Source organism: Pseudorca crassidens, chromosome 9, assembly GCF_039906515.1.
Source record: "Pseudorca crassidens isolate mPseCra1 chromosome 9, mPseCra1.hap1, whole genome shotgun sequence".
Classification (NCBI taxonomy): Eukaryota; Metazoa; Chordata; class Mammalia; order Artiodactyla; family Delphinidae; genus Pseudorca; species Pseudorca crassidens.
The window spans coordinates 85,568,285-85,585,147 of NC_090304.1; the positions used below are offsets into that span (position 1 = coordinate 85,568,285).

The 16,863-nt window shown below is 34.8% G+C and overlaps 1 protein-coding gene across 3 annotated transcripts in view; it reads left to right on the forward strand.

Moving 5' to 3' along the window:
- The window catches only part of CUL5 (cullin 5), a 105,077-nt gene that overhangs the window by 33,278 nt on the left and 54,936 nt on the right, over positions 1-16,863 (forward strand). For all 3 annotated transcript variants that reach the window (XM_067750951.1, XM_067750950.1, XM_067750952.1), the window contains exons 3-7: positions 1,370-1,469; positions 8,978-9,154; positions 11,037-11,178; positions 12,588-12,733; positions 12,816-12,896. In XM_067750951.1, coding sequence (XP_067607052.1) covers positions 1,370-1,469; positions 8,978-9,154; positions 11,037-11,178; positions 12,588-12,733; positions 12,816-12,896 — 646 coding nt within the window. The remainder of the gene's footprint in view (positions 1-1,369; positions 1,470-8,977; positions 9,155-11,036; positions 11,179-12,587; positions 12,734-12,815; positions 12,897-16,863) is intronic.

A 16,863-nucleotide genomic window follows, 5' to 3' on the forward strand; every position in this document is an offset into this window, starting at 1 on the left:
TAAACATTGAAATATAATCAATCTATTTTTGTATCAGTTTCTTCTTTTAGACTCTAGATTTCTTTAGCCATGAGGTGAGATTGCAGAGGTATTACAGGGGTCAATTAACCATTTTGTACTTTATTCAGAGAGCAATGGGAAACCGTTGGAGGACTTGAAATATAGAGGCAGTAAGATGTAATTTGAGTGTTATGATGATCACTTTAGCTACTGTTGGATGGATTAGAGGGGTGCAAGAGTAAATTAAGGGAAATGGTTTGATGTGGGCTCTAGAGCCCAATTGCCCGTGTAATTGCCATATACTAGCTGGGTAATCTTGGGAATGTTACTTAACCTTTCTTTGCCTCAGTTTCCCCATCTGTAAAATGGCAATAAAATAGTACTACTTCAGGGTTGCTGTGAAGGTTAAGTGAGTTAAAACAGCTTAGAATAGTATTTGGCATATAGTAAGCAGTTAGCTGTTACCTATTATCTTGTTATTTAACAGATATTTGTGTGCTTACTACATCTGCTCTGGTCCAGATACCACTATTAAGCCGAATTTAACAAATGATGAAAGCAAGTTCAAATTAATATGCAGACAGAACTTTAGATTATAATTATGTCCCTAAGAATCTGTAAAACAGACTATTTGGCCATTGTTATAATGTTACAATTCTAGAGATATTTTTTGGTTTTTTTTGACATTTTTTATGGTAGGAGCTCTATAAAGTACTGGGGAACATTTTTTGAATAAAAGAATCCCCGGTATAAGACTCTATCCTTTTGTTATGTTTCCCTGCTCTACAATATAGTAATTAAAAAATTCTCTCTGTGAACATGTATTAATATTAAATATATTTCTATAATGAATGATCTTTGGGTAAAATATGTCAGATTTATAGTTTAAAGAGCTTTTGTTTCTGTTTATTTTAAATAAAGGAGGCACAGTGGTAATTGATGTGTAAATGTGATGAATGTATGGGGGAAACTAGGAATTTTGCTGTAATGGTATTTAAATTACAAATTTTCTAAAAAAGGATAGTTTATATATATTGTGTTATATATTAAAGGATTTATACTTGTCTTTGCACAAGAAAATATTGATAGTATTTAACTTTGGGAATCTGATTGGGAGATCCTTTTATAATTTAAAAATTTAATCAGTAAGTGGCAAAGATTTAAGGAAAGCAATGACAAAGAAAATAGAAGCAAATGTTTATATATGAGATGGCTTACAAAGAATGCTTGGTTCATGTGAATGGATTCAAGCACCCTTGAATGGTCCATGGAAGGGTGTCCATGGTCCATGGAAACTGTATTGAAACAGAACAGAGTTCTTTGTTCTTTTTCCAGTGTTAATGTTTGTTTACCTGCTTTATTTTTACAGGGATGTACATGCAGTCTGTCTCTGGGATGATAAAGGCCCAGCAAAAATTCATCAGGCTTTAAAAGAAGATATTCTTGAGTTTATTAAGCAAGCACAGGCAGTAAGTTTTGCATCTATATATTATTTAAGACTTTACTCAGAGAATATCATATTTTCTGATTTTGAATGTAGGGCTTCCTGAAGTAATTTTAAAATATCACATTAACTTTTTTTTTTTTTCACATTAACTTTTGACACACTTGGCTAAATAAATTTTTTAATGAAATGATTGTCATTTGTTGTTTTCCCCCCCTCCCTCACTGACATTTCTTTCAAAAGAATATATTATTATCCTCAATTAAAATGTGCTATAAAAAGAATTTCATTTTTAATACATTCTTTAGAAATCCCCACCACCATTATTTTTTGGCCACACATCAGTTCACATAAATTATTTTTTTCCTCACAATTAATACTTACTCTTTTCAAGCTGACAGCAATTTTCTTCAATTCTAAATACTTCTCCGACTGTAATTCTTGGACTGTCCTTTGCATTGCTGCTGCTGAGCTGAAATTCAGCACTCTTGAGTTGATGATATGTATAAGTGTTTAATATTATTGAAATGAAGATACAGCTCATTTAGGCATTAGGTCAGTTATGCAAGAGCTAGTTTGTTTTTGTCTTTATTAACACCTTTGTTTTTTGGGAAAAATTAATGCAGAGGTAAAGTATTATTTCAGATCAACTCTGGCATCACTAATGCATCCTTTACCACTTTGGAGAAGGGCCTAAAGACATGAGATTATTTTCCTTTCTATAAAATGAAGTTTGAAAACTAGAGAGCTAGAATTTGTTATTCTTTATTTGAAATTTTACATCATTGTCTTGTACAACATTAGTAAAAGTCTGTTAGAAATCTTGTTAATATTAATAAGTGTTAGCAGTTGGAAATTAAAAATGAATATATAACTTAAAGGAAGATACTGAAATTGAATATATGATTGGTATATATTTAATTGTTAGTAGCCACTACCATGATAAAATAAGAATGATGTCACATTGGATGTTACTTACAAAATGAAATGTTTTATTGATGACACCATTAATTCTGCTGTCTTGATAAATGATTGTTTAAAAATTAGAGTTTTATAAGGAAATTTTTTTTTTAGGAAATTATCTTTTAATGAAAATAAATCATCAGGTTTGCTTAGAAAAATTAAATGTTTCAATATCCCAGTTTAATCAAAACATACATTTTTCTAGAACTGATTTAGGAAAACAGTTTCTGCTTTCATTGGAAAGCATATCAGCTTATCTGTTTATGACTTTTAGTGAAGATAAATTATGTTTATTTCAAATTGATAGAGCATTATTCCTTAGTTTCTGGAAATGGGCTCACAAAGAATCATCTTAGAAATATACTTCACACTAGAAAACAAAGTATGTTCAGGGTTTGGAATGATGTTTGGAACGATCCAGAAAAGTTTGGAATGTAGACCTTAGCAAAAACTCGAGGATGGGATTTAGTGCCACTAATTCAGAGCAGTTAAATTCCAGGACTGGCAGTGCCAGACATGGGTGTATAATTTTAAAACATTTAAAAACTTTTAAGAAGATCTAGCTTTGTGAGTTTACTAGTCAATTACTAGACTAATTGAGTTTATCCTGTTAGGAAGGACCAAATCTCCCAAATAGGACAGTGAGCATTAAAATGTTTATTATAGCATTATTGAAAATGACGAAAAGAAATAAAAATAAATATGCAATGCTTGGAAAGTTATTAGGATATTGAATTTTTTCTTGTTTTGTTTGTTTTGTTTTTAAGATTAACGTAACCCTTCTATTTGTATTGGGTTGGCCAAAAAGTTCGTTCGGGTTTCCTGTAACGACATATGGAAAAACCTGAACAAACTTTTTGGCCAACCCAATACATAATTCTGTGGCTTAGCAGTTTGGGCTAGGCTCACCTGATTTTGCCTGAGCTTATTAATATGGCAGCAGTAAGGCTCTTCAGGGACTGGATGGTCTAAGAGAGCTTTTCTCATATTCCTGGTGTTTGGTACCATCCTGGCTTCCCTCTGGGGCTTTTTCCCCCTCACATGGTTTCTTGTTCTCAAGGAAACAGTCTTTGAGGTGTGATAGTGTAATCTTGCAAATCTCTTCAGGTCTTGGCTCAGAAGTCTCACAATGTCACATGTACAGCATTTTGTTGGTCACAGTTAGTCACAGGACCAGCTAAAGTCCAGTGGTGGAGAAATAGACTAGGATCTTTAAAAAAAAAAAAAATTGAAATATAATTTACATACCAGATTTCACGCTTTTAATAAGTGTATAATTGTGTGTGTTTTAGTATATTCATAAAGTTGTACAACCATCACCCACTAATTTTAGAACATTTTCATCAGCCCATATAGAAACTTTGTACCCATTAGCAGTTACTTCCGCATGACCCCCCCCCCCCCCCACTTTGGCAAACACTAGTCTACTTTCTGTCCCTATGGATTTGTTTATTCTGGACATTTCCTATAAGTGGAATCCTACAATATGTGGCCTTTTATGACTGACTTCTTTCACTTGGGATAATGTTTTCAAGGTTCATCTATATTGTAGCATTTAGCACTATTTCATTCCTTCTTATGGCAGAATAATATTCCGTTGTATGACTGTGCTGTATTTTGTTTACCTGTTTGTCATTGATAGACATTGGGTTCTCACTATTTTTTGTCTGTTTTGAATAATGCTGCTGTGAACATTTGTGCACAAGTTTTGTTTTAGGTATAATTGACACATAACATGATACTAGTTTCAGGTGTATGACATAATGATTCAATATTTGTATGTATTGCAAAATGATCACCACAGTAAGTCTACTTTCACATCCGTCACCATATGTAGTTACAAATTTTTTTTCTTGTGATGAGAACTTCTGAGATTTACTCTTCTTAGCAGCTTTCAAATGTGTAGTACAATATTTTTTTTTTTTTCGGTACGCGGGCCTCTCACCGCTGTGGCCTCTCCCGTTGCAGATCACAGGCTCCGGACATGCAGGCCCAGTGGCCACGGCTCACGGGCCCAGCTGCTCCGCGGCATGTGGGATCCTCCCTGACTGGGGCACGAACCCGAGTCCCCCGCATCGGCAGGTGGACTCTCAACCACTGCGCCACCAGGGAAGCCCATACTACAATAATATTAACTGTAGTCACCATGCTGTACATTACACCTCTGTGACTTTTTAATTTTTTAAATTTATTATTTATTTTTGGCTGCACTGGGTCTTCATTGCTGCACGTGGGCTTTTCTCTAGTTGCGGAGAGCAGGGGCTACTCTTTGTTGTGGTGCATGGGCTTCTCATTGCGGTAGCTTCTCTTGTTGTAGAGTACAGACACTAGGCACGCATGCTTCAGTAATTGTGGCATGCATGCTCAGTAGTTGTGGCTTGTGGGCTCTAGAGCACAGGCTCAGTAGTTGTGGCTCATGGGCTTAGTTACTCCGGGGCATGTGGGATCTTCCCAGACCAGGACTCGAACCTGTGTCTCCTGCATTGGCGGGTGGATTCTTAACCACTGTGCCACCAGGGAAGTCCCCCTAATTTATTTTTATAACTGGAAGTTTGTACCTTTTGACCCCCTTCACCCATTTTGATCCCTCTCCTCCCCATCCCTCTGCCTGGCAATCACCAATCTGTTCTCTGTATCTGTGAGCTTGGGGGGGGGGTTGTTGGGTTTTTTGGGTTTTGGGGGGTTTGTTTTTTGATTCCACATGTAAGTGAGATCATAAGGTATTTATTTGTCTTTGTCTGACTTATTTCACTAAGCGTAATGCTCTCAAGGTATCCATGTTGTCACAGATGGCAAGATTTCATTCTCTTGTATGGCTAAATGATATTCTATTGTGTCTATATACCACATTTTCTTTATCAGTTCATCCATTGTTGGACATTTAGATTGTTTCCATGTCTTGGCTGTTGTAGATAATGCTGAAGTGAACATGGGGGTACATATATCATTTTGAATTAGTGTTTTTGTTTTCTTTGGATAGATACCAAGAAGTGGAATTGCTGGAAAATATGATAATTCTATTTTTAATTTTTTGAGGAATCCCATGCTGTTTTCCGTAGTGGCTGCACCAATTTACATTCCCACCAACAATGTACAAGGATTTCCTTTCTCCACATCCTCAACAACACTTATTTGTTGTCTTTTTGATAATAACCATTCTAACAGGGATGGGGTGATGTCTTATTGTGGTTTTGACTTGCATTTTTCTAGTGATTAGTGATGTTGAGCATCTTTTCATGTACCTGTTGGCCATCTCTGTGTCTTTGGGAAAATGTCTATTCAGATCCTCTGCTCATTTTTTTAAAAATTAGTTTATTTATTTATTTATTTTGGCTGCATCTTCGTTTTGGCTGTGTCTTCGTTGCTGAGTGCAGGCTTTCTCTAGATGTGGTGAGCAGGGGCTACTTTTCGCTGTGGTGCTGGGGCTTCTCATTGCAGTGGCTTCTCTTGTTGTGGAGCATCGGCTCAGTTGTGGCTTACGGGCTCTAGAGTGCAGGCTCAGTAGTTGTGGCACAGGGGCTTAGTTGCTCCATGGCATGTAGGTTCTTCCCAGACCAAGGATCAAACCCACGTCCCCTGCATTGGCAGGTGGATTCTTAACCACTGTGCCACTAGGGAAGTCCCTCTGTTCATTTTTAATCAGAATTTTTTTTTTTTTTTTTTTTTTTGCTATTGAGTTGTGTGAGTTCTTTATATATACTTTGCATATTAACCCCACATCAGATATATGATTTGCAAATATTTTCTCCCATAGGTTGCCTTTTGTTTTGTTAATGGTTTCGTTTGATGTGCAGAAGCTTTTTAGTTTGATGTAGTTCCATTTGTTTAGTTTTGCTTTTGTACCTTTGCTTTTGGTGTCAAATCCAAAAGATCATCACCAAGACTGGTGTCAAGGAATTTGCTACCTATGTTTTCTTTTAGAAGTTTTATGGTTTCAGGTCTTATGTTCAAGTCTTTAACTCATTTTGAGTTAATTTTTGTAAGATAGTTGTCTAATTTCATTCTTTTGCATGTGGCTGTCCAGTTTTCCTAACACCATTTATTGAAGAGACTGTTCTTTCCCCACATATATTTTGACTCCTCTGTCATAAACTAATTGACCAACTATGCGTGGGTTTATTTCTGAGCTTTCTGTTTTGTTCCGTTGATCTGTGTGGTCTGTTTTTATGCCAATACCATACTGTTTGGATTACTAGCTTTGTAATGTAATTTGAAATCAGAAAGCATGATGCCTCCAGCTTTGTTCTTATTTCTCAAGACTGCTTTGGCTATGTGGGGTCTTTTATGGTTCCATACAAATTTTAGGATTCTTGGCTCTATTTCTGTGAAAAATGTCATTGGAATTTTGATAGGGATTGCACTGAATCTGTACTACTTTGAGTAGTGTGGACATTTTATTTATTTATTTATTTTTATTTATTTTGGCTGCCCTGCATCTTAGTTTTGGCATGCAGGATCTTCATTGTGACGTGTGGACTTCTTAGTTGTGGCATGCAAACTCTTAGTTGTGGCATACATGTGGGATCTAGTTCCCCGACCAGGGATCGAACCTGGGCCCCCTGCATTGGGAGTGTGGAGTCTTACCCACTGGACCACCAGGGAAGTCTCAGTGTGGACATTTTAACAATAGCATTGTAACAGTCTGTGAGCACAGAATATCTTTTCATTTATTTGTGTCTTATTCAGTTTCTTTCATCAGTGTTTCAGTGTAGGTCTTTCACCTCTATAGTTAAATTTATTCTTAGGTATTTTATTCTTTTTGATGTGATTTTAAACAGGATTCTTTCCCCCTAATTTCTCTTTTTTGGTAGTTTGTTATTAGTGTATAGAAACTCAACAGATTTTTGTATGTTGATTTTTCTATCCTGCAACTTCACTTAATTCATTTGTTATTTTTTGGTGGAGTCTTTAGTGTTTTTCTGTATATAATATCATGTCATCTGCAAATAGTGACAGTTTTATTCCTTTCTTTCCAATTTGGGTGCATTTTATTTCTTTTTCTTGCCTAATTGCTCTGGACAAGATTTCAAGTACTGCTTTGAATAGGAGTGGTGAGAGTAGGCATCCTTGTCTTATTCCAGATCTTAGAAGAAAAGATTTCAGCTTTTCACCATTGAATATGATGTTAGCTGTGAGCTTGTCATATATGGCCATTATTACATTGGGGTGCATTCCCTCTATACCTACGTTTTTGAGAGTTCTTAATCATAAATAGATATTGCATTTTGTCAAATCCTTTTTCTGCATCTATTGAGATGATCGTATGAGTTTTAGTCATTCTGTTAATGTGGTGTATCACACTGATTAATTAGTGAATGTTGACCCATCCTTGCATCCCTGGAGTAAATCCCACTTGATCGTGGTGTATGATCCTTTTAATGTGCTGTAGAATTTGGCTTGCTAGTATTTTTTTTTTCAGAATTTTTACATCTGCATTTATTAGGGATTCTGGCTTGTAATTTTCTTTTTTTGTGGCATCTTTGTCTGATTTTGGTATCAGGGTAATACTAACCTTATAAAATGAGTTTGGAAGTGTTCCCTGGTTTTTGGAAGAGTTTAAGAAGGATTGGTATTAGTTCTGGTTTAAATGTTTGGTAAGATTCACCAGTGAAGCCATCTGATCCTGGACTTTCATTTGTTGGGAATTTTTTGATTATGAATTCAGTCTTGATAACTTACCAGTAATCTATCAGATTTTTTTTTCCTCACCATTGAGCTTTTTTGATTATATGTTTCCAGGAATTTATCCATTTCTTATAGGTTGTCAGATTTGTTGGTGTTTAATTGTTTGTAATAGTCTCTCATGATCCTTTGTATATCTGTGGTATCAGTTGTAACGTCTCCTCTTTCATCTTTGATTTTAGTTATTTGTGTCCCCTTCTTGGTGAGTGTGCACAAGTTTTTTGTGGTTTTTTTTTTTTTTTTGGTACACAGATGTTTATAGCAGCATTATTCATTATAGCCAAAGGTGGAAATGACCCAAATGTTCATCAGTGGACAAACAGATAAAAAAAGTGTGGTATGTCCATAAAATGGAATAGTATTTAGCAGTAAAACAGAATAAAGTACTGACATATACTACAACTTGGACAAGCCCTGAAAAACTATGTCATATAAAAGGAGTCAGTCATAAAAGTCTATATATTATATAATCTCATTCATATGAAAGTCCAGAATAGGCAAATACATAGACACAGAAAACAGATTAGTGGTTGCTTAGGGCTGGGCGGGGAGCGGGGGAACTAGGAAGGGAGGAAGGTAGGAAGGTAATAGCTAAAGGATATAGGGGGTTATTAATTGAAGTATAATCGACATATAACATTTTATTGGTTTCAGGTGTACAACATGATTCGATATATGTATATATTGTGAAATGTTCATTACAGTAAGGCTATGTGAACAAGTTTTAATTTCTCTTTGATATATATATATATATATGTTTTAATTTCTTTTGGGTATAATATAGGTTATACAGTAAATAAAATATTTTAAATTTATGGCATGAATGTGTTCCATTATTCTTTAAAGCTCCTGTATTTATTTAAAATTGGTATGATTCTTTGTTTTCAGCGAGTACTGAGCCATCAAGATGATACAGCTTTGCTAAAAGCTTATATTGTTGAATGGCGAAAATTCTTCACACAGTGTGATATTTTACCGAAGCCTTTCTGTCAACTAGAGATTACTTTAATGGGTAAACAGGGCAGCAATAAAAAATCAAATGTAGAAGACAGTATTGTTCGAAAGGTAAGTTAGTTTTCCCATTTTTCCCTAATGTTCTTCAGAAATAGGGTGAGTTGAAGACTTTTGAAAGAAATTTACACTGAAATGAGTTTTTCTACTTCACATATAAATTCCTTTTCAGCTTTTGCCAGGTTTTATTGAATGATATTAGTTTTCTTTCGTCTTTTTTTAGCTTCAGTTCTCTTTCATCTTTTATGTGGTCTTAAGCTGTAAATCTGTGTCTTCAAACATTACCTCATTTGCTTTTCCTTTTCTCCTTTTCCTAGTTTTATCTTCATAATTTTATTTCATTATTCTTTCTCTGTACTTTTACCTTTCTATAAATTCAATTTTTTTCTGTTCAAAAAGTCTTTCCTTATTAGGTTACCTTCTGGTATCTTTGTGTTTAATTGTGGCTAAAGTGCTGTCATCTTTATCATTTTTTTACTTAATTCTAGTTATTATAAACTCAGAATGTACCATGTTTATTTTCATATTTTGCCTAGTTTCTAGTTAAAAGCTCTGTGCCCAGTAACAACTCATGAATTAATGGAAAGAACTCAGCTCTGAAATTGAAGAGTCCCAGGTTTCCCTTTCAATTCTTCGGTCAATAATGTCCTAAGCTTGCTGTCCTCATTTTTCATATTTATAAGTACACACACACACACACACACACACACACACACACACACACACACATTTCTACTTGTGAGAATCAAATGGAACCACAGATTTGAATAGTAAAAAATGCCATTTGAACTTTGAACAACTCACTGCTTGCTGTGATGGTTCTAGCAATCAGCTCAGGCATTTCAATAGTGTCTTGGACCTTGTTGCCCCTTCCCAGCCTTAAAATTTGTACTAATGCTGACAGCATACTCATGAATACGTATATGCCATTTTCATCATTTAAACAGAACATCCATAGGGTGGATTTGTATATTCTTTTCTTTTTGAGATTCATTTATCAAACATATTTTCATTTGGTCCTTTTCACATTTATCATGTATTTGTACAAACATTCATATGACCATCCCAAACACATATCAGTATCTCTGAAATACAGCCTTGGAACTATAGGGAAGGTGACATTTTCCATGTATTACCATATTAATTTTTACAACAACCACTTGAAATTTGTACTGTTATTTTCACTATTTTACAGAAGAGAAAGCAGGCAAATAAGTAACAGCTGGAATTCAAATCCAGTTGTGTTTGATTCTGAAACACTTGTTCTTTTGTCAGTATTTACCACATGATAGTTACCAAATTTAAATATACTGCTTTCCTGTGACTTCCTTGGTGGCGCAGTACTTAGAAATCCACCTGCCAGTGCAGGGGACATTGGTTGATCCCTGGTCTGGGAAAATCCCACCTGCCGCAGAGCAGCTAAGCCCTTGCACCACGACTACTGAGACTGCACTCTAGAGCCCACAAGCCATAGCTACTGAGTCTGTGTCCCACAACTACTGAAGCCCGTGCACCCTAGAACTCACGTGCCGCAACTGCTGAGCCCATGCACCGCAACTACTGAAGCCCCTGTGCTCTAGGGCCTGAGTGCCGCAACTACTGAGCCCACATACTGCAACTACTGAAGCCCAGTGCGCCCAGCCTGTGCTCCGCAACAATAGAAGCCACCACGATGAGAAGCCCACACACCGCCATGAAGAGTAACATCCGCTCACCACAACTAGAGAAAGCCTGCGCGTGGCAACGAAGACCCAAAGCAGCCAAAAATAAAAATAAATAAATAAATATGTTGCTTTCCTGTAGTATTCAAGTGAATGTAGGTCTAAGAATTTTATTTCCTTTTTTAGCATTTGTACTTAAAATTTTTTGTGTGTATTTATGGTACTTGGTATATTAATAATTGAAATGATGGCATATTTTCTTCTTTTTTTCCTAGCTCATGCTTGATACATGGAATGAGTCAATCTTTTCAAATATAAAAAACAGACTTCAAGATAGTGCAATGAAGCTGGTACATGCTGAAAGATTAGGAGAAGCTTTTGATTCTCAGCTTGTCATTGGAGTAAGAGAATCCTATGGTATGTTCTGAACCTTTATGATCAAATTTCCTTTTCATGGAAATTAAGACAATTATAGAATAGTAGTCTTAAAGTTATGTTTATTAGAATATAGTCACATCTACTTTTAGTGCCACATGAAATTAAGAGTACATAAAAGATATTCTGTTTTAATGAAAGCTACAAAAGTTTATATTCGTGTGGTTAATATTTATTTTCTCCATTTCACTCATTTCTTGGCTAGTGAATCTTTAGCAACCTATATTAGAGAAATGTAGATTCGAGTCTCTAGCTTATGAAAGGTAACTGGTTTTGCACTTATATTTTTAGGACATCAGTTTATTCCATGTATACGTTCTGGAATTTCTAAACTTTTTAGTGTCTGATAGTGATACTCTCATTTTTCGTTCAATCAAATGTACTGTTTCCTCTGACCAGAATACTTTTCTTCCTCTTTTATTTGCTAACTCATCCTCATTCTCTGTTTCCTCGTGGAGGCCTTTCCTAATTCCCAGAGTAGGTTAGGTGCTTCATAGTACCTGTGCTTCTCTGTCGTAATACTTCAGTGTATTTAACTGTGTTCTTGACACTATATCTTTACTGAACATAGAATGCCTGATGCAAAATAGTTGTCGATAAGAAAGTTTTATATAAATGAACCTTTATTTATCTTTGACTTGCTTTCTCCATTGCCATTGTGTTTCTTTAGGTATCAAGTCTAGATTTCCATTAGCCATGTCCCTGAAATTTATTTCTTTTTATTTCAACTGCCACCAGTTAAGACTTCTTTGAATTCTACTTCTAGACTTTTCAAACAGTCTTCTTATAGTGATGTTATTGCTATCATTTAGCCCTTATACTTTCACAAGATTAATTTTTAAGTATAATTTTATTGGTGTTTTTATTATCCATTTAGTGGTAGGCCATGCTAAATTCAGGTTACTTAGCCAGAGATTTGAGGTTCTCCATAACCATTCCTAACTTACTATTCTACCTTACCTTCTATTAACCTTACAATCCACGCAGACAACTTCGTTGTTATACCTCGATTTGATCTTGTGTTGTTCTACTTCTGAATATTTACTTCCTTTACTAATCAGTGTAAATCCTACTTTGTTCCTAAAGGCTCAAACTCAAATCCCATCTTTTCTGTGAATGGTTTCTTGATCATCCAGTTTGAAGTCAGTCTCTTTCCTATTCAAAAATAAAATAGTTCATGTTATCTATACTATTTGTCACTTTACTACTCTATACTGTTATCTTTTTAAGTTTCTCATAAAGAAGGATTTTGTCTTTCATGGCTTTATGTTCTCTTGAGCATTGTCACAGTTCCTTGAACATGACTCCTCAATATTTGTTATTTCATTTATTGTACTCAAAATACTGATTTGAATCATAATTAGAGTAACATTTTATTTTCTGTTTTTCAGTTAACCTTTGTTCTAATCCAGAGGATAAGCTTCAAATTTATAGGGACAATTTTGAGAAGGCATACTTGGATTCAACAGAAAGATTTTATAGAACACAGGCACCTTCGTATTTACAACAAAATGGTGTACAGAATTATATGAAATATGTAAGTGAGAACTTAGTATGTGTGGTAATTTGAGCTATTTTCTTGATTTTCTTAAAATGATTGCTATTTTGCTTCTGGACAGGCAGATGCTAAATTAAAAGAAGAAGAAAAACGAGCCCTACGTTATTTAGAAACAAGGCGAGAATGTAACTCTGTTGAAGCAGTAAGTAATTTTGTAATTGTTTATTATTTGAGATTACTTGAAGTACAGTAGCCCAGGGGTGGTATATACATGAAACAAGTAACATTATTTATCCTTTCTCACTTCTGTGACCAATATTACTAATTGATTTTAGTATTCGTTCCCAGTACAACTTGAGAAGGCACGTTACTCAGAACTCATTGTTCTTCAGAGCTAATGTGCAAGATAAAATCTGTTTGCCATCCCTGCTCTAGACTTTTCTAAATTTAATGTACTTAATTTTTAATCAATCTCCTTCTATTATGTTTTGTGCCTACCTAAAGTTAACCATATTAGGGATTTTCAGGTATCAAGTAAAGTATGCTCCTGAGAGATACAGTTGATTCTCAGTATTGATGGTAATTACATTCTGTAAAATAGTGGCTGCGAATACTGAATGAATGAGCACCAAACCGTTACTACTAGGGGATATTTCTTCTTTTTATGTGAGGGTGTTTTCAAACTTTTCTTGTCATGAGATAAAATATTAATTACTTGATAAGAGAACATCAGTCTTTTAAGTAGTTTTTATTTATTTTATGTTGTAAGTTCCTCATTAAAAGAAAGAAATGATCAGAGGTAGTAGCCATGCTACAGTGTCTATTCTGGTGTTTTCTTTTACATGGATGATGACCTTAGTGTGCTTTGTTAAGGAATTTAAGAATCAAGTTTGGATAGAGTCTTAGAAATTGCTCAAATATAGCAATAATATTTCTTCCAGTTCCTTTCAGTCTTTGGAGCCTACAAACTAGATTTAGATTCACAGTCAAAGAAGTAACATTCCAGTTTGCTTACAACCAGACATTTTTCAACTATGGATGGGATTTCTTTTTTCCTTACTTTTGATTTTTCTTTGGCTTCTTCCATCTTGAGTGATAGTCATGTTTATTTGTTCAGATATTGGACTGAGTTGGATCGTTTTTCCCTTTTTTGTTTGTTTTGCTTTTTATTATGTACAGTATATATCCTCTTTCATATAACTCTGATATTTGCCAGGGAAGGGGGCAGATTTAGTGGTTGCTTATAGAAGTTCTCTATAGAGATTTAAAGCCAGGCTTGAACTTCATTCAGAAGGTAGGGAGGCCATTGAATATTTTTTAAACAAATAATGCTATGCTCAAACTTAATCCGTCAGAAAAATTAATCTAGTGTCAGTATGAAAGATTAATTGGAGTGGGGGGGACTTCCCTGGTGGTCCAGTGGCTAAGACTCTGTGCTCGCAGTGCATGGGGCCTGGGTTCGATCCCTGGTCAGGGAACTAGGTCACGCATGCCACAACTGAAGATCCTGTGTGCTGCAACTAAGACCAGCACAGCCAAATAAATAAATTTTTAAAAATTGGAGTGGAGAATAGCTTGGAATAGGAAGTGGGAGGCTTTTGCAATAATTCAAGCAAGGTATTAGGAGTGCCAGGTAGGGTTATAGCAATGGGAATGGAAAGAAAGAGGGTAGAGACAGACTTCCCAGAGGTGGAACATTGTAATATGAATGGGGCTGATATTGGAGAGAACTGAGTTAACAGTGTTTCTAAGGTTTTGGCTTGGGAGAATTGTGCTGCTGCGGGAAGATCAGGTATAAGAATAAATCTTCGTTGTGAGGGAAAAAAGATGAGTTTAATTAGAGGGATTTGAATATTTTGAATTGATTGGTGGGCCTATACCTCCTGGATGGGGATGTTGTAAGTTTGTAAGATAGAGTTGTTCTTCTATTCTTGTACTCTATTTTATACATCTTAGTTGTATCATATTTATAGTAAACTTAAAGAAGTTCAACTATAGAGGTCCAACTAATACAGTGAATAAGAGAGAGCAAGAAAAAGAGAATGAGAAAGGTAGAGATAAATAAATACACATGAAAACTTGTATAGAACAGTTAAGTCTCCCTTTCTACTTTAAAATAACACACACACATTTTGGGAAAAACTTGAAATAGAAGATGTGAATTTGTGCTTCCATGGATACCAAGTGTGAACATCTCACCAAGCTGAATGATTCTAGAGTTTAAAGATAAGTTTTTGTTTTGTTTCAACAAAGACCCTAAGTGCAATATAATATGCTTGCAAAGAAATTGTGCCTTATTGGGGAAGTAAGAGGTCTGTTTGTATGGTTTGTTTTGATTTTCTGCTTATTTTTCTTAAATCAACTATTTTGATTGATACAGAAAAGTTACAAAAGTTACAAAAATCTCAAGTGTAAGTGAGTTATCACAAAGTGAACATACCTGTGAAATTACCAGAAAAAGAATTATCAGCAAGTAAGAAACATTCCATCATGCTCCCTCCACAGTATTATTACCATCTTTTTTTCCCAAAGGTTATCACTTTCCTATCTCTTAAGAACATAGATTAATATTAATCAGTGACCACTATATAGTCTGTACAGGAAAATTTGGTGCAGAGAAGACATTAAGCATGAAAACTATAGAATTAATTGTAACATTGGGAATTTAAGGTTTAATGCAGATACACTACTGTATTATATACCTTACTGAGCTAAGGCCATTATACTATATACATAATATTTGTTATATATTTGTTAATTTACAGTTTCTGTTTCCAAAGAGAAATGGTGTGTTAAAGTGAAGTATGTTGTAATGGAAGGAACAGTAAACCAAAAAATCACCAAGTCCGGGGTTCTAATTTAATATGCATAAAGTATGAACAGTATTATTTGAATAGTTACTAAGAAAAGTGACTTCCATAATTGAAAATTATTCGGAGCAGACTTACTGCCCTAAATTCTGTCTTACAGGAATTATCAGCCATTAGAACATGCTATGCTATATCTTAATGCTTTATTGATAATAGTTTTCATCTCTCCTTACCTATTAGGCTATTACTAGTGGAAGACAATTACCTATCAGCTCATATGGGGCTACACAGTGTTGCACACCAGAATTTAATATTAAAGTATGTACATTTTCGACATTTGTGTTTTCTCTGAAAATTAGGAAATTATTATGATTTATCACTTACCTTTTTTGAATGTTGTAAGTCTTGATCTTAATCTTCTAAACCTGATTACTTTTCAATATCCTAGGAAAACAAATTCCTGGACCAGTGTTCTGTATAATAGAGCAAGTCTCACCTAAGTAGTACCCAGTTGTGAGGCCAGGCCTAATAAAGGCCAAATACACATTTCAAGTAATGTTCATATAGTGCTTAGCAGCTTACTGAATTCCCTTCCTTGTTTATAAGAGTTTTATTTTGTTCTTTTGGGTATTCTAAACATCTGATTATACCTTTGTAACATTAATATCTCTTATTTCCTTCAGTTGATTAAATCTGTTAATGATTTATTTTAGGAAAATGTTAATAATATTGGGGATCCTTGACTTCTTTCAATGTTTGATAGGAGTGCTTCTAAATGGTGCTTCTAAAGCACCATTAAGCATGATGCTTCTTTCTAGCATGATGTATGCATTTTATGATGCTAAGAAAGTACTTATTTTTCTTTTATTAAGAATATTATCAGGAATTATCTACCTTAGCCCTAAAGCCATCTTATTTTATAGAGAATCATTAGAGGCATTTCCATGAAGATAATAAACAAGGCAAGGACACCCACTATTTCTACTTCTATTGAACAGCGCATTAGAAGTATTAGCCCATGCAGTTAAACTACAGAAATCAATTAGAGGCATAGAATGGGTAAGCCAAAAGGAAAACTGTCTCATTTTAGAGATGATATGATAGTACTTTGTCTGGAAAACTCCACAGTTGATGATAAAACTCAAACAGTAAAGTAATTCAGGGAAGTGGTAGGATATAAAATTAACATACAAATATCAGTCTTCATATACACAAATAATAAACAGAAGATATAAGGTTAGGGCAAACCTTACTTATAGTAGCAACAAAGAAAATTAAATACTTGGGAAAAGTCTAGTAAGAAATGTGTGAAACCTGTAAGAGGAAACGTTTTAGACACTCCAAAGACACGGATGTAGA